Below are 17942 nucleotides of genomic sequence, written 5' to 3'. Positions count from 1 at the left end.
GTTCGTTTGTTTTCCCCTGTTACGTGAAGCTGGTGATCTTTGGGCCCAGCGTAGTGTAGTTGTTTGGAGGGCAACATGTGCTTTTTGCTTCAGGGATCAGAGGAAAGACATGGAGTCTTCTGGAAACATGAGGCCAGCTGTCCCTTCCCCGGGGAACAGACGGTGGTCCTGAAGCTCAAGGAAGGAAGTCAAGGCTCAGGGGAGGAGGGTGGTTCCACCTGGGGCTCAGCAAGGGACCTCTATTTTTCTTTGCATTTGAATATGGGTGTTCTCAAAAGGACAACCTTTATTCTATAGGTACACCTACAGCAGATAATGGGAGTGCAGAGCGGGGAGGGGGGTGGGGGGGGTACAGAGACAAGCTCCCTGCCCCACCTTTGTAGTCTGTCATCTAACTGGAGTTCCAGATAGTAAGCCAACAGCTGTATAAATCAGTATATCATTAAAAATTGTAATAAGGTCCAGGAAGAGAAAGGGAGAGTATTCAACATATAACTTCTTAGAAGTTGGGGCTGCAGACCTGATTGGGGACACGGAGGGAGTCAGGGAAGGCTTCCCGCGGAAGGTCTGCGAGCTGAAAGGTGAAAAATCGGGAAGAGCATTCCAGGCGCGGGGAACAGCATGCGAAAAGGCGTGTTCAGGCAAGTGTGTTAAAGAAAATGGAAAAAAGGCCTTGTGTCTGAAGGGTGATAAGTAAGGGGACTTGCCGCTCGCTGTAAAGTTGCCACAGGGGCAGAGACCAATCATGCAAGTTCTTCTAAGCCCTTGGGTGAGGTGTTTGCTCTTGATTGTGGGAGCAGTGGAAATGCCTGGGGTTCTCGGCAAGGTGAGAAGCCAGGATTGTTTTAGCGTTGAAGGTCAAGAGGCAGCCGTGAGGCCGAACTCTTGAGAGCTCAGGACGCTTCCTGCAGGCTGGTTGAATGGTGGGAATCCCTTGCTGCCCAGTCCCACCGTGCCCACCCTCACCGCCACCAGACAACGGAAGGCAGACGCCCTGGCGGGGGAGCCTGAGCACGAGTGGCCACCATGTTTGATGTGGTGGGACAGAAACGTATCAGGAATCAGGGTCCGTTGTGGGGTGGGGGCTTGGGGCCCCAGTTCCCACATCTCTAAACGATGGCATTGGACAAGAGGGTCCACAAAGTTCCTTCCAGCCTTGCCAATGAAGATTCCAAAGCCAGCATTGAGGGTACACAGCCCAAGTGGCCGAGGCCAAGGGCCGTCGGCAGAACCACTGTTCTGCTGTGGGAGAACCCATCTTTCCTGCTTTGTGGTAAAGAAACAGACGCATCTGGCCAGGGAGCCGGTGGGGTGTCAGCCAGGAGGACGCAAGGCCCACGGCTTCTGGGGGCCTGGTGACTTCAGATCAAAGACACCATATCATTCCCATACTGGCATCAAGGGGAAGCTTCCCTGTGTCCTGTGGGCAGCTCTGCAGGCGGCCTGGCATTTGCCCCCATAATTTGTGCATCGGATGCCCGGTTAGTATTTAGGCTCGTTTTATAAGGATCAGAGACCCACCTGCCTTCCCTCAGGACAAAGGGGGTTGACTGTCGGCGGGGATTCCCCAGGCTAGAAGCAGGGGCTGGCCCCATCCAGCGACCAGGGCTCCCCGGGCCCTCCCGAAGGTGCCTCAGTCCATCTCTGACCAGGGCCTCGCTCCTCTGGAGGGGAGCCTCCTTCTCCTCCCCAGCCCCCACTCACCATACCCCAGTCTTGCTCAGGATCTCTGCCCCCTCGTGTCCTGGCCTGACTCCATCTAATGGCATGTCTTCGTGAGTTCCTTGTACGTCTGCTCCTGAGGGTGAGGCTGTGAGGCTTGGTGCCTAGCCCTGTTTCCAGAAGAGGAACCCGTTTCGCCTAAGTCCATCTGGGGCACGGGAGGAGCAGGCCAAGGTGTGGGTCCAGCTCCTGCGTGAACTGCCTGTGTGGGGTAGCCCAGGCTGGGAGTGAGGCAGCTGCCCACAGGGGAGGGGGAGGAAGAAGCCCACGTGGGATGGTTTGTCACAGCTTCAGGAAGGTAGAGTACTCTGTTTTAATTCCAGTACAGTTAACATACAGTGTTAGGTTAGTTTCAGGTGCACGATACAGTGATTCAACACCTCCATACATCACCCGCGCCCATCACAAGTGCCCCCCTTAGTCCCCATCCCGTTTCCCCATCCCTCCCATCCTCCTCCCCTCTGGTGGCCCGCAGTGTGTTCTCTAGCGTGAAGCCTGTTTCTTGGTTTCTGTCTCTCTCTCTGTTTTTCCTTTGCCCCCTTTGTTGTGTTTCTTAAATTCTACATATAAGTAAGGTAGGGTGGGCGCCTGGCTGGCTCAGTCAGAAGAGCCTGCGACATCTCTGGGTCATGAGTTCGAGCCCCACGTTGGGTGTAGCAATTATTAAAAATAGATAAATCGGGGCTCCTGGATGGCTCAGTCGGTTAAGCATCCGACTTCGGCCCAGGTCGTGATCTCGCGGTTCGTGGGTTCGAGCCCCGCGTCGGGCTCTGTGCTGACAGCTCGGAAGCTGGGGTGTGTTTCAGATTCTGTGTCTCCCTCTCTCTCTGCCCCTCCCCAGCTCACACTGTATCTCTCTCTCTCTCTAAAAAAAAATGTAACAATAATAAATACATAAATAAACAAACAAACAAACTTAAAAAAAAAATAGCTCCCTGGGCCCCATTCCCAGATACCCAAGGCCCGGGCACCGGCACTCTTAATCAAACAATGCCTTTGGACCCTGTGAAAGCAGGATGTTTGCCCTTGGGAGAGTTTGAGGCAGAGAGGTCACACAGATACAGTGGGCCCAAGGTTGTCCCTCTTGCCACAGGGGCTCCATCCCTTGTTTTCTTGAATTTAGGGATCCCCGTGGCCTCCCTGGAGGAGGGGGCCTCACACAGTGGCCACTCTAGGGCAGCCAGGCCCTCCTCAGCCCTCAGCTTGTAAAGCAGAGGTGTGGCTCCCAAGGTGGGTGCGTCTGGGTGCCCCCAGGCGTGGGAGGCCAAACAGGGAAGGGCTTTCAGACCAGGCCTTGCTGCCACAGGTCTGCGGGAGGAACTGTCCTGCCTGCGAGGGTGTCCCAGGTAAGAATAACTCAGAGCTCCTGGGCCTGAACCCCTGGGGACTCTGAGCAAGGCCTCCTCTCTGCAGCCTGGAGGCCCCTCCCCCGTGGAAGAGGCAGGATTGTCCTGAGGTTGAGGCAGGTAAAGGGGGGCAGAGAAAAGCAAAGCATCTGTGGAACTCTGGCAAGGGTTTCACCCAGGTCCCACTCATTCCTTCATTCGTTCATTCCAGAGCCCTCAGTGACCGTGGGCTCTTTCCTCCCGGCCTGCCTACCCCGGTGTCTTTCTGTCAGCACTCTCCCCCACTGGGCCCACTGTGTTCCCCCACCGTCACTGTCCTCTGGGTGGGCTGTCTGGTAGGGGAGATGATCATAAACATACAGTTATGAATCAGCGTGATCGTATAGACTTTTCCAGAGAAACAGAACCAGTAGGAGATATATATATATATATATATACATACACACACACACGCACAAAGAGAGAGAGGGATTTATTTTAAGGAATTGGCTCACCCAATTGTGGGGGCTGGCAAGTCCGAAATCTGCAGGGCAGACTGGCAAGCTGGAAACTTGGGCAGGATTTCCAGGATTCCGTCTTGAGGCAGAATTCCTTCTTCTCTGGGAAACCTCCGATGTTCTCGTAAGGCTTCAGCTGACCGGATGAGACCTGCCCCCATTAGGGAGGGCAGTCCGCTTTGCCTAAAGTAAACTGGTTGTACGATGTTAATCATACCCACAGGATAGTTCCCTGCAACATCTAGATGGGCGTTTGACCAAACAGCGGGGCACCGCGGCCTGGCCAAATGTACAGTGAAATTAACCTGAGGGTCTCCGGCTGTGGAAGAGGCCCTCGCCCTGCCCCACAGGCTGAGGAATGCTTCCCCGGAGGCGGTGCCTGCGATGAACCTTAAAGGATGAGGGGGGTTTCACTCAGTGCAGGGGAAGGGCAGGCCTGGCAGAGGGGTCAGCCTGTGCAAAAGCCCTGAGGTAGGAAACAGGTGTTTGTGCATATGCACACCGCAGACATACGGGAAGATTTGGTGGAGGGTCAGGCAGAGCCTGGCTGGGGACAGCACCGAGCACTCAGCTAAGGCACGAGGACTTTATCCTATAGGCCACATGGCTGAGGGTGGGCTTGGGGCCACAACCTGTCTTTGCCTTGCCCTCTCACTGTGTGACCTTGGACCAGTCCCTTCCCCGGGCCTCCCTTTCCTCATCTGTAAAAAGAAGTGGTCGGGCACGCTGTACAGTGTGGTTTGTGGGTCGGTGGCACTGTGTTGGTGGCCCAGCCACTCTGACTCCTGGAGGCGGGCTCAGCAAATCTGTCCACGGAGAAAAGGGGAAGCTGAGACAAAGGGAGACTCACACACTTCCCCCTTGGCCGCCGCACCCCAACCCCCCCCGTCTGCTCCCTCGTTGCGGGCCTCGCGCTGCTGAGTCCAGTGAGGCCCGGGGCTGGCAGAAGTGAGACTGTGGCAAGGAGCCCCGAGGTTTGCACAAGACTCCAGCTCTGGCTTCTGCTTCCTCTTCCTTTCTGGGGACGTGAGCGGATTTACCTTTAAGTCTTCAGTGAGGGAGACGGCCGGGGAAATGGAGGGCGGTTTTGCCACAAGTTGAAGTCCATGAGTGCTTACACCTGGGACCGCCCTCTCTCCTCCCCGGAGAAGCCACCTGTCGCGCACACGCCAGGCTCAGCCTCTCTGGACCCAGGGGCCCAGACGCACGTAGAGCCCCAGCAGTACAGCTGGTGACAGGGGCAGAAAGAGAAGCCGGAGCCAGATGCCATGGGGTGGGAATGCCCGATGGAGGAGTGAGACCATCCTCTGTTCTCTACTGGCCCCCCAAACTGTCTCCCCAGGGCCCCACCCCCAGGGCTGCACCCCCCAACCCAGAGAGCCCGCCCAGGGCAGCTCCTTGCGGGCGGGAACTTCCATTTTGCTGTTGACAGTATCCCTACAACCGAGACTGGTACCCAGCACCTTGTGGGTCCCCAGTAGCTGTAGCTGGGTCAGTGGTTCCATGGCAGGACTGGAGACTTTGCCTCTGGGCCACCTGGTGATTCAAGGCCAACATGAAGGGGTCAGGGGGTAAACTCGCCCTCCCAGCAGAAGCCCAGAGCTCTGTGGAGCCCGGGTCAGGGCACAGGTCCTGACACCTACTAGACCCTCCACGGGCGGTCGGTCATCAAAGTGAACTGATCGTGGGCGCGTGGGGACATCCCAAGGCTGGGATGGCAGAAGGCCCAGGGTATTCCTATGTCGGCAGTCGGATTTTGAGACGATGTCCCGGTGGTAGAATTTAGTCCGAGAATACGCCGGTGGTCACTTCCTTCACAGAGGCTCCTATCCCAGCAGCCCCAAGCCAGTCCAGGCCTCCCACATCTTCCACCCGAACTCCGCCCCACAGTCTGTGTTTTGAGGACAGTGGCCACCCCAAGTGCCCCAGCCCTCTCCTGCTCTCAGAGGGGAATGTGCACAGGGCGGGGGACTCCCTGACAGGAGAGGTGCTGTCAGAGCAGTGTGGGGAGAAGAAATGCAGCGGTGATGCTGGGCGACGGGCAGGTAGGCCAAGGATTACCCCATGCTCAAGGTTCCAACAAGCCACTTGTGCCCTTTTGACAGATGAGGAAACCAAGACCCTGTGCGGTCAGGTGACTTGTCCGGGGTCACACAGCAAGTCCCTCATTAATGCATTTGACAAGAGTGTCCGTGTTTATAGGGACCATTGTAGTACGCAGTAGGTGAAGGGACAGCAGGGACAGCACTCTGGGGGGGTGGGGGGCGTGGGTCCCTGTCTGGCTGGGGAAGGCCTCCTGCTGGGCCTCAGGGGTGTGGCTTGGGGCCCTGGGGGGGGGCGGGGCTGGCGCCCTGGGAAATAGGACTGCTCCTTCCCTCTCCTTCCTCTGCTTTTGTTTCTTGACCTCCACAGCCTCTCCCTCCCCTTTCCCCCCACTTCCTCGTCCCTCCCCCCTCCCCCTCTCTCCCTTCCCCTCCTTCCCTCTCTCCATCTCTCCCTCTCTCCCTCCCCCTCTTCCCCTCTCCCCAAGTCTCCCTCTCTCACTCTTCCCTCCCCCTTTCTCTCCCCGCTCACCTCCTCAGCCTCCCCACTTCTGCTGTGGCCTCCCTTCCCCCCACTCCCAGCTCCAGGGTTTAAGCTATTCCCTCCCCTCCGGTTCCCTGCCGGAGCCATGTCCTTTCTCTGCACCCTGGGGAACCAAGGGTACCCTGGCAGGAGGCTGAACTCCATCCTGCCCGGATGGATGCCCCTCTCCTCCTAGCAGGCTGTGGAGAGCCCACGAAGGTCCCAGTTCCCCTCTCTCTTGGACACTGGTGAGCTTTTGTTCTGAGCCCCGGCACCAGTGGTGGGGCAAAGGCCTTGCCCTGAGAGGGGAGCGCCACCAGGGGGCTCCAGGCAGATGACAAAAGGGGCCTGGGCTGGGGGAGGTGCCTGGCTCCCAGGTGGTGCCCACCTGGCAGGCTCTGCTCCCGCCCTGGGTAGCCTCAAGCTGGGGCCTAAACACAAGGGCCGGAGCCAGTGTGTGCGGAGGGGAGACCTAAAAGGTGGCCCAGTTGGAGGAGAAGTAGTGACACTGGGTTGCAGAGCCCCCGCCTGCCCAACTACCCGTTTCTCTGTGTGGCGGACGGAACACGCAGGTGAAATGCAGGGGGATCAGATTCCGTCTGTCTCCTTTCTCGGGGCCTCTGTCTCCGCACACGGGGCCCCTGCGCAACCCGCACGCGCATGCGCAGGGTGGTATGTGTTCTGCTCAGGCAAGTGTCTGTCCCGTGTACGTGGAAGGCAGGGGTCGGCCAGGCCAGGTGGGCACGGGGCTCGTGCGGACTCCAGGAGGAAGTGCTGTCGGGGTGCAGACCCGTAGGGGCCCCAGGCCGCCCTAGAGGGGACCCCGGAGCAGCCAGACAGGAATAGCCCCGAGGCTTCCCAGTCGCAGTTTGCCCAGGGCCCATGAGCACCTGCTGTCTCCCCGGGACCTGAGGACCCCCAGGGCAGCACCTGGGAGCTGCGGCTGGGCCCACACCCCCTGACGCCACCTGCCAGGGTGCACAGGCAAAGGAACCGAGCTGGGCGCGCCGGACCCGGATGGGGCCGGGCTGGAGGGCCCACAGGCCTGCCCGCAGACCCAGCTGTGCCCCGACAGGACGCTAAGCATGTGACTTAGGCGCAGGGTTCCTGGGCTGTGAAACGGGGTGCACGCGACCCCCACCCCCACTCCCCATAAGGGTGGTTTTTCGGATTAAAGGACTCACCTGGGACCTTCTGAGCGCTCAGCAAAGCCAGACCTGTAGCCCTTTTGCCCACATTTGTGGCTCGTTGGCCCCTCTGCGTCCCGCCCCGCGTGGGCACAGACCCCTGAGCAGGTCCCCTTTTCCACCCAGGCATGGGCTCCCGTCACAGAAACCTGGAGTCCAGCCCCAAAGTCAAAACTGCCTGCCTGCTCCCCCGGGAAGGGGACGCCTGCCTGGTCGGGGGCTGGGGTGATCCTTAGGAGTGGCCCCTTTCAGTCTTAAAGGTCACTCCTAACAGGATGGTCACCTGTACGGTGACCCGCCCCTCGGGGGGGGGGGGGGGGACCACACCAGACCTGAGCTCCGGCTGCCCACGGCTCCTCTGCCGCCAGAGTGAGGATTTCTTTGCTCCCGCTCCCCAGGTCCCTTGAGGTTGCCAGGCAGGGAGGGTGCCAGCTTTGGGGTTGAGGAGAGGAAGACAAAGAGAAAACTAACATTTTTTTTAAATTATTTTTTAAGTGTATTTATTCTGAGAGAGAGCATGTGGGCAAGTGCAGGCAGGGGAGGGGCAGAGAGAGCAGGAGAGAGGATCCCAAGCAGGCTCTTTGCCACCAGCACGGAGCCCAACACAGGGCTCGAGCCCGTGACTCCGGGTTCGCGACCTGAGCCGAAACCAAGAGTCAGACACTCAAGCGACTGAGCCGCCCGGGCGCCCCGAGGGAACGAACATTTGCACTGACGTCCCCACCTGTCCTTACCACCCCACGGCCAGGCACTGCGTCCCCTCCACAGAAATGAATCTGAGGCTCGGGACACTGTGGGATCTGCCCCAGCGAGAAAAGGGCAAAATGCGAATTTGAACTCCAAACCTAGCGTAGGCTCCGCTGCTGGGGATGGGTTCCTCCCGCTGCTGGCCCTGACTTCAGGGAAGTCTAGAATTGCTGCGTTTGTGGTTCGCTCAAACCCACAACGGGGCGTGAAGGCTGTCACCTGGAGCTGTGTCACACTGGCCACTGAGAGCAGAGGCAAGGATACTGCCCCACCGGGTGGCCCTAGGGGGCACAGTGGTCTCCTCTGAGGACTCCTTGAGGGCAGGACCCTGCCTCGCCTCCCTCGAATGTCTGAGCGCAAGGCCCAACCCATAGCAGGGATTCAGCAAAGTTTTTGGGTCGCGCTAGAAAATGAATGAGTTCTTAGTTCCTAGAATGAATGAGTTCTTGTCCCAGAAACACCCCAACCTTGGCAGAATTTGGGGCCCTGGAATGGAGAAATCTCTGGGCTCTGTGGCCTTACCAGCAGGAAAATCTTCTTCCAGAGGTCTGGGCAAATAACGAAGTTAATTGTGTACATTTGGTGAGGGCTTTATAATTAACTAATCCCCCTTCACCGAGTTATGACCTGGGCCCTTGCAATCCTTCCTCGCAGGGGTAGGTGTTTCCATTCCCATTTTTTAGATGGGGAAACTGAGGTGCAGAGGTGACTTTGAAGTGACTCTCCTCAGAGTGACTCTTGTCACTTGTAAGTGACAGAGCTAGGACTTGGGGCCGAGCTGCCTGACCTCCATTTCCGTGCTCTTTCCAGCAGGGGAAGTGGGGGTGGGCGGAATCAGGTGTAGCCCCTCCAGCCTGTTCCAGGTGGACCCTGAACCCCGTGTCAGGTTCTGTTCATCTGACCCCTTCCACGAGAGCCTTCCTTGAAGATTAATAGTTTAATCTGTAGCGTCTGTTTCAAGGAAGCTAAATTCCTGTCTGGGGTATTTTATTTTTAGCCCGCTTCAGGAAGGGGAAGCTGCACCGGCCTGTGGGGGGAGGGAGACACCAGGCTCGGAGCCGGCTTCCTGAGGAAAGGCCGCAGCCCGCGCCATGCGCCTGACCGTGACCCTGAGACCAGACCAGGCAAGGCAGGCGGGAGCCACCCCAGGAATGTCTTTCCCCTTCGCCTGGAGCAGGCGCTGAGCGGGGTGGGCGTTCTAACCGTGCCCTCCCACATCCGGGGCACACATCCTGGTCCCGGGGAGGCCCGGAGAGGGCGCCAGGGTGGGCGGGGAGGGCCGGGAAGTCCCAGGAACAGGTGGAATTTGAGGAAAGCCTGGGAGGCCGGCGGGAGGGGCTGGGTGCTCAGCACGGGTGCGGGTGCGAGGACCCTGTGCGAGGCCGGCTACTCCGCCCCTAGGAAGGCCAGTGCACCCGGGGTCTGGACCGGGCAGGTGGGTGCCTTGGCTTCTGTGAAAGAACCTGGTAGGTCAGAGAGTGTGCCTGGGAACCTGGGAGCTGGCTCCTCAGACCTTCTCTCAAACAGGTTAGCCATCACGAGGCCCTTCCTTCAAATCAGATCTCACATGAGGTTCCAGTTGTACAAATCAGATAAAAGCTGTATTTAAAAAAAAATTTTTTTTAATGTCTATTTATTTTTGAGACAGAGGGCGAGTGGGGGGAGGAGCAGAGAGGGAGGGAGACACAGCATCTGAAACTGTCTCCAGGCTCTGCACAGCACAGAACCCCATTTGGGGCTCAAACCCCTGAACCGCGAGATCATGACCTGACCCCAAGTCCAACGCTTAACCGACGGAGCCACCCAGGCACCCCAAGAGCTGTATTTTTAATTGGCATACATTTGGAAATCTGAATGTATTATACTTAGCTAATCCAGAACAGTAACCTGTTGTGACAGACACAGTCTTAGAGCATCAGGCTTGAAAGACAGATCGACCTCGGCTCCTTATTTATTTTTTCTTTCTTTCTTTCTTTTTAACCAAAGCACCTCACTCATATGGTCAAGCCATTACAAATGGTGACAGCTGTTTAACACCTCACTGTACAGTCTGAGGGTCTGTGCGAAATTAATTGCCTTGGCAACAAAGCCAGTGGAGCTACAGAATGTGTTGGAATGAGGTATCTATTACATGTAGGGAGATGGGTTTTCCAAAATTGATTTTTAAAATAGAGGAGGGCCCCTGGGTGGCTCAGTTAAGCGTCAGAATCTTGATAACCCTCAGGTCATGATCTCACCGTAGGTGGGAGCCAGGCCCTCGCCTGCTTGGGATTCTCTCTCTCTTCTCTCTGCCCCTCCCCTTCTCTTGCTCTCTCCCAAGATAAATAAACTTTAAAATAGAACTTTACTTTCTGCGATTTTGAATCCGATTTTTGAGCTGCTCTTGGAAAGACCTTGTGGGGAACCTACTTTAAGAACCGCCGAGGCAATTCAACCCTCCTGTGGCAGGTGGGAAGACCGAGGCCAACAAGGGGGCAGGGCTTACCCAGGATCCCACAGGGAGATGGAGAAGATGGTCAGATATGCGGAGGGTGTCATTGCTCCCGGTAATTACAAGTGTGTCCTGTTCCCAGGGCAGGAGGAGAAAGACGTCAGGGACAGACACACCCCCGATCGGCCAAGCGCTCGCGAATGCGTGTCTGCGTGGTGTGTGTGCGGCATTAACGTTCCCTTCTCTTCCCTCAGCGATGCCCTCCTAGCCAGCCGCCACGGGATGGAGGGCTTCATGGACTCAGGGACACAGACGGATGCCGTGGTGGTGCTGTCCTTGGCTCAGGCCGCCGTGCTGGGCCTGGTCTCGGAAAATGAGCTCTTTGGAGCCACCATAAGCGCCGAAGCCTTCTACCCGGACCTGGGGCCCGAGCTGTCCGGGACGGCCATTGGGGAGCCCGGGCCCCCGGGCCCCGACATCTACCAGCTGGCCTGCAACGGGCGGGCCCTGGAGGAGCCGGCGGAAGAGGAGGTGCTGGAGGTGGAGGCGGCCTTCGAGAAGCACACCCGGCGGAAGACGCGACCGCCTGTGCGGCTGGTGCCCAAGGTCAAGTTCGAGAAGGTGGAGGAGGAGGAGGAGCAGGAGGTCTACGAGGTGTCTGTGCCTGGTGACGACAAGGATGCAGGCCCAGGGGAGGCCCCTGCCGAGGCGGCCAGTGGCGGCTGCGAGCCCCTGGTGCAGAGCAGCGCCGTCAAGATGATCGACCTCAGCGCCTTCAGCCGCAAGCCCCGGACGCTGCGGCACCTGCCCCGAGCCCCGAGGCCGGAGCTGGACGCGGCCCCCTACGACCCCCACTTCCCAGACCCGGCCCGGGACGGCTTCTCCGAAGCCGGCATGGCGCTGCCGGGGCCGGAGGCCCTGCCCGTGGAGTGTGGCTTCGAGCCGCCCCACCTGGCCCCCCTGAGCGACCCCGAGGCCCCCACCATGGAATCCCCGGAGCCCGTGAAGCCGGAGCAGGGCTTCGTGTGGCAGGAGGCGGGCGAGTTCGAGGCCGACTCGGCGGGCTCGACGGTGGAGCGCCACAAGAAGGCCCAGCTGGACCGGCTGGACATCAACGTGCAGATCGACGACTCCTACCTGGTGGAGGCGGGTGACCGCCAGAAGCGCTGGCAGTGCCGCATGTGCGAGAAGTCCTACACGTCCAAGTACAACCTGGTGACGCACATCCTGGGTCACAACGGCATCAAGCCGCACTCGTGCCCGCACTGCAGCAAGCTCTTCAAGCAGCCCAGCCACCTGCAGACGCACCTGCTGACGCACCAGGGCACCCGGCCCCACAAGTGCCAGGTGTGCCAGAAGGCCTTCACGCAGACCAGCCACCTCAAGCGCCACATGCTGCTGCACTCCGAGGTCAAGCCGTACAGCTGCCACTTCTGCGGCCGCGGCTTCGCCTACCCCAGCGAGCTCAAGGCCCACGAAGTGAAGCACGAGAGCGGCCGCTGCCACGTCTGCGTCGAGTGCGGCCTGGACTTCTCCACCCTGACCCAGCTCAAGCGCCACCTGGCCTCCCACCAGGGCCCCACCCTCTACCAGTGCCTCGAGTGCGACAAGTCCTTCCACTACCGCAGCCAGCTGCAGAACCACATGCTCAAGCACCAGAACGTGCGGCCCTTCGTGTGCACGGAGTGCGGCATGGAGTTCAGCCAGATCCACCACCTCAAGCAGCACTCCCTCACCCACAAGGTAGGGCCGGCCCGGCTGGCGCCTCCCCCCGGGGCCCCGCCCCCTCGCCGCCCGAAGCCCCGCCCCTCTCCCCCGCAGGGCGCCTCCCCCCTTACCCTCCAGGACCCCTCCCCCACCCTCCCAGGGCCCTGCCCCTCTCCCCCAGGGCGCCTCCCCCCTGTCCCCTAGGGTCCCTCCTCCACCCTCCCAGGGCCCCGCCCCTCTCCCCCAGGGCGCCTCCCCCCTTTCCCCTAGGGTCCCTCCTCCACCCTCCCAGGGCCCCGCCCCTCTCACCCCCAGGGCGCCTCCCCCCTTGCCCTCCAGGACCCCTCCCCCACCCTCTCAGGGCCCCGCCCCTCTCCCCCAGGGCGCCTCCCCCCTTACCCTCCAGGACCCCTCCCCCACCCTCCCAGGGCCCCGCCCCTCTCCCCCAGGGCACCTCCCCCCTTTCCCCTAGGGTCCCTCCTCCACCCTCCCAGGGCCCCGCCCCTCTCCCCCAGGGCGCCTCCCCCCTTTCCCCTAGGGTCCCTCCTCCACCCTCCCAGGGCCCCGCCCCTCTCACCCCCAGGGCGCCTCCCCCCTTACCCTCCAGGACCCCTCCCCCACCCTCTCAGGGCCCCGCCCCTCTCCCCCAGGGCGCCTCCCCCCTTACCCTCCAGGACCCCTCCCCCACCCTCCCAGGGCCCCGCCCCTCTCCCCCAGGGCACCTCCCCCCTTTCCCTAGGGTTCCTCCTCCACCCTCCCAGGGCCCCGCCCCTCTCCCCCAGGGCGCCTCCCCCCTTTCCCCTAGGGTCCCTCCTCCACCCTCCCAGGGCTCCGCCCCTCTCACCCCCAGGGCGCCTCCCCCCTTGCCCTCCAGGGCCCCTCCCCCACCCTCTCAGGGCCCCGCCCCTCTCCCCCAGGGCGCCTCCCCCCTTACCCTCCAGGACCCCTCCCCCACCCTCTCAGGGCCCCGCCCCTCTCCCCCAGGGCACCTCCCCCCTTTCCCCTAGGGTCCCTCCTCCACCCTCCCAGGGCCCCGCCCCTCTCCCCTGCAGGGCGCCTCCCCCCTTACCCTCCAGGACCCCTCCCCCACCCTCTCAGGGCCCCGCCCCTCTCCCCCAGGGCGCCTCCCTCCTTTCCCCTAGGGTCCCTCCTCCACCCTCCCAGGGCCCCGCCCCTCTCACCCCCAGGGCGCCTCCCCCCTTACCCTCCAGGACCCATCCCCTCCCTCGGAGGGCCCCTCCCCTCTCCTTCCCGGGACCCCTCACCCCCCCAGGGCCCTTCCCAAGGGCCCTGCCCCAGATCTGAGGTCCCTCCTGTAGGTCTTCCACCCAGTGCTTACAAAATCGTGCTTGAGATCATCTAGGCGCTAATATAGATGGTACGCAGATGAACTTTTCTTATGTTTGTAGTTACGTGTTTATTTGGATGAGTATTAGAAAAAATACAATTGAAATTAGGGAGTTTTTTAATAGCAAAACTTACTTTGTAAAGTTTTGAGTGAGGGGCACCTGGGTGGCTCAGTCCGCTGAGCAGCCAGCTTTGGCTCGGGGCATGGTCTCATGGTTCACAGGTTGGAGCCCAGAATTGGGCTCTCTGCTGTCAGCGTGGAGCCCGCTTCAGATCCTCTGTCCCTCTCTCTCTGCGCCTCCCCTGCTAATGCTCGCTCTCTCTCTCTCTCTCTCTCTCAAAAATAAACATTTTTGGGAGCGCCTGAGTGGCTCAGTCAGTTAAGCATCCACCTCTTGATTTTAGCTCAGGTCATGATCCCCGGGTTTGTGGAAAACCCCCCGGGGGTACTCTGTGCCCACAGCCTGGAGCCTGCTTCAGAGCCTCTGCCTCCCTCTCTCCGCCCCTCCCCCACTCTCACCTGCTCCCTCTCTCAAAAATAAATAGACGTTAAAAAAATTAAGATAAATAAACGTTTTTAAAAAATAAAATAAAAATTTTTGAATGCAATATTTGGGGAACCCCTGCAGGCCCCGGGGAACACAGTTGGAGAATCACTGAAGCAGCCTGCCCTTCCTTCCTATTTTAGACTGGAGGGTAGAGGCCAGGAGGCCCCAAGGCAACGGACATGACAGAAATACAGAGGGTTTCCTTTCTCCTTGTAATTACAAAAGTGTATCAAAACCTGTGCCTTCCCTTTAGGAAAAGTTTAATTTTCTTTCTTTCTTTCTTTCTTTCTTTCTTTCTTTCTTTCTTTCTTTCTTTCTCTTTCTTTCTTTCTTTCTTTCTTTCTTTCTTTCTTTCTTTCTTTCTTTCTTTCTCTTTCTTCCTTCCTTCCTTCCTTCCTTCCTTCCTTCCTTCCTTCCTTTCTTTCTTCCTTTCTTTCTTTCTTTCTTAGTTTATTTATTTTGAGAGCAACAGAGACAGCGTGAGTGGGGGAGGGGCAGAGAGAAAGTGAGACAGAATCCCAAGCAGGCTCCACTCTCAGCCAGAGCTGAGACCACCCCCACCCCTTCCCAGACCTGGCCCCAGAACCTAGCATCATGCTTCCTGAGCCGGAGGCTTGGCCCCCAGAGTGTGGCTTTGAGCCGCCCTACGTGGCCCCCCTGAGCGGGACTCAAGCCCGTGAAACCGTGAGATCATAACCTGAGCTGAAACCAAGAGTCAGACGCTTAACCGACGGAGCCACCCAGGTGCCCCAAAATACATTTCGTTTGAAAAGAGAGCAGATGTAAGGGGAAATACTTGTTACGGAGAAGTCCAGTATGGCCAAACGAGGCAGAGCGGTTTGTGGGGCTAGAAGATGAAACACACTGTCCTGCTCCACTATGTCCCTTAGACGTAACTTTGACCCATTGTCCCCTGCCGCCCTTCCCGTCCCTTCAGCCACTGCCCCCCCTCCCAGAGGTCCTTCTGTCCAGGCAGACGGAACGAGGCCTCTCGGGTCCCCCAGCCCCTCTCTGGCGCTGAGGCTGCCCCATCGTTTCTACCCCAGATCCGACCAGCTTCACGCTTTGACGCTGAGTGTGCGCACAGCTCCCACCTTCCCTCGTGGCAGCCTTAGGGACACTCCGGGGCCAGCCTGTGTCCTCGCCTCTCCTGTGCACACGGCAATGAGTGCGGGAGTGAGGGCCTGTCAGGCCTTCCCTGCCCCGGGAACGTTTTCTACCGGCGCAGAGATGATTTGTAGGGTTTTATGGCAGCTGTTCCCCCCCAGTCAGCTGGTAGAGCTGCGGAAGTGTCGTGTTAAGAAGGACCCTGAAGCTGAGTCTGAGCTCAGCCTTAAAAGCAGAGCAGGGGTGAGGGTGAGAGTGATCCGCACTCGTGCCCCGTTCGTACCGTCTTTCTCCTCTACCGAAAACCCCCCACAAGTCTGCAGAGCGTCCAAAGAGAAATAATACTGTGAAGCAAAACTGAAAACAAGAATCAAAGGCTAAGAAAATCGCACATAGCTCTGTCATGGGCGTGAATTTGCACAACGTGTGCAACATGCCCTTGGGCGGGAGGCGGCCCGGGGCAGGGCCCCCTGGTGGTCAGACACCTCTTCAGCGTGTCCGGCAAGCATACCCACGAAATGACGTGTCCCCATCTGCTAAAAGAAAGAGACACAGGCACCGTTACATTATGATACGAAACTTTGTCCCAGTTAAGCACTTGGGACAGCAGCTGTGACCACAGACATGTGTCTGTCCTACTGGGGATCTTCTAAGTTACTGACTCAGCAAAGAGATGAGCCCCCAACTTTTGTCCTTTCCTCCCCAGACAAGACATCAGACCCCCTGTGACCACAGCACCCTGTCCCGCACTGGGGGTCACCTCCAGACCACGGAAGACCATGTTGACAGTCAAACCAGAGGGTTCTCCCCTGGAATTTTTGTCTCCTGGGGCCGAGCGTCCCAAACTCCTGAGAGGCTGTATGGGTAACGAGAACTTCAGGTGGTTCTTATCACCAGGGAAGCTTGCAGAACTCTCATGGGGTCAAGTGGATGGGCTCCAGAGGTTTGGGAACTCTTGTACTCAGATTCGAGTGTCATTTTGCCTGGAGCGTCCGTGCTTTTAATCATATTCTCAAAGGGGTCCGTGAACCAGAAAGACCACTGAATGATGGGACTGAGGGGGAAGACGCATACACATGCTCTTGACCTGAGGACAGTCCACCAGGCTACGGCTGCCTTCTTGGCCACAGGTCCCTGGTGCCTGGCGTGTGTGATGCTGGCTTGTAGCAGGTGCCCAGGGAATAGTTGCTGGATGAATGAATGAATGAATGAATGAAATGAACGAATGAATGAATGAACACATTCGCCTTGGAGTGCTGGTGCAAACCTACAGGTACACCTGCCAAGGTGAGCGGGAGACAGCGGGTGTGTGGGCAGGAACCATGAGGCCCAGCCAGTCTCTGCCTATGACTGGAGGACTTCCTGGAGTAAGTGGCCCTGCCCCAACATTCCCCCACTTTAAACACATGGTCCCTGTTCAGAACACCCCCAGGAAGTCATTTCACTCAGACACTATGGTCCACACACACACACACACTTCCGGAGGCTGTGCCCGTCGTGTGGCCCTGACCATCACCCCTTCCTCCCCACCCCCCCGCCAGGGCGTGAAGGAGTTCAAGTGCGAGGTGTGCGGCCGGGAGTTCACCCTGCAGGCAAACATGAAGCGACACATGCTGATCCATACCAGCGTCCGGCCCTACCAGTGCCACATCTGCTTCAAGACCTTCGTGCAGAAGCAGACCCTCAAGACGCACATGATTGTACACTCGCCTGTGAAGCCATTCAAATGCAAGGTACCAGGCTGTCGGGGCCCCAAGGCGGGATGTCCCCGCGGGCGGCCCAGAGTCGGCACGACCGCCGCAGCTGAGACCCACTCAGAGCTGGCCTGGCCGGCACGAGCAGGGGGAGCCCAGCTTGGGGTGAAAATGCCAGGGTTCAGAGCCTACAAGCTGCTGCGGTTGTATTTTTGTCAAAGCTGGGGAGAGGGTGAAGGTCCCCGCACAGCCCCAGGGAAAGAGCCCAGGCGTGGGACTCTGTGTGGTCGGAGGGCCGGGCCCTGGGCTTCTGGGAACCGCAGCTCAGGGAGGGTGGTACAGTGACCAGCAAGGAGCGGCTTCCACTCTGTCTCACAGGCCCCTGGGGTCACAGAGTGAGTGCCGTGCATAGCGATGGGGACTCCGGCTGCGCCGGGGAGGCGGGAGCGGGCAGGGGGGTCGGGGACGGCGGGCTCCCCGAGGGCTCAGGAGTCGGCGTGTTCCAGGTGTGTGGGAAGTCCTTCAACCGCATGTACAACCTGCTGGGCCACATGCACCTGCACGCGGGCAGCAAGCCCTTCAAGTGCCCCTACTGCTCCAGCAAGTTTAACCTCAAGGGCAACCTGAGCCGGCACATGAAGGTCAAGCATGGCGTCATGGACATCGGCCTGGACAGCCAAGGTGGGTGGGCCACGCGCAGCGGACGGAGCGGGAGCAGCGCTGTCACGGCACACTCAGGAGCCTCCTGGCCGGTTAGGGGCGTGGGGAGGCCGGCCAGGCCAGAGACCTCACTGGGATGCGCTCAGGTCTAGGGAGGAGGCAGCCTGGAAGGTCGTCACGGTGATAATGATGGGATATTTATGTATTCTTCAGAGGACTTGAGTGGGCCCACATAAACAATAATAAATACAAATAAATCACCTTTATTTTTTTTTATGTTTAATTTATTTTTGAGAGAGAGAAAGAGCAAGCACGGGAGGGACAGAGAGAGAGAGAGGGAGACACAGAATCCAAAGACAGCCTCCAGGCTCTGAGCTAGCTGTC

The 17942-nt window shown here is 59.0% G+C and overlaps 1 protein-coding gene across 6 annotated transcripts in view; it reads left to right on the top strand.

Annotated features, from left to right (window-relative positions):
* ZNF710 (zinc finger protein 710) overlaps positions 1–17942 on the top strand; it is a 70488-nt gene that overhangs the window by 46339 nt on the left and 6207 nt on the right. For 4 of the 6 annotated variants that reach the window (XM_045452344.1, XM_045452343.1, XM_045452342.1 and 1 more), the window contains exons 2-4: positions 10750–12238; positions 16746–16937; positions 17405–17579. In XM_045452344.1, coding sequence (XP_045308300.1) covers positions 10778–12238; positions 16746–16937; positions 17405–17579 — 1828 coding nt within the window. In that variant the 5' untranslated portion in view covers positions 10750–10777. Of the gene's footprint in view, positions 1–6140; positions 6379–10334; positions 12239–16745; positions 16938–17404; positions 17580–17942 lie in introns of those variants that run through there. The other 2 variants (XM_045452341.1, XM_045452339.1) reach the window with 2 other exon arrangements.

Source organism: Leopardus geoffroyi, chromosome B3 (genome assembly GCF_018350155.1).
Source record: "Leopardus geoffroyi isolate Oge1 chromosome B3, O.geoffroyi_Oge1_pat1.0, whole genome shotgun sequence".
NCBI classification, from domain to species: Eukaryota; Metazoa; Chordata; class Mammalia; order Carnivora; family Felidae; genus Leopardus; species Leopardus geoffroyi.
The sequence above is the reverse complement of the archived record's forward strand: the minus strand, read 5'-3'. Positions and strand labels throughout refer to the sequence as shown.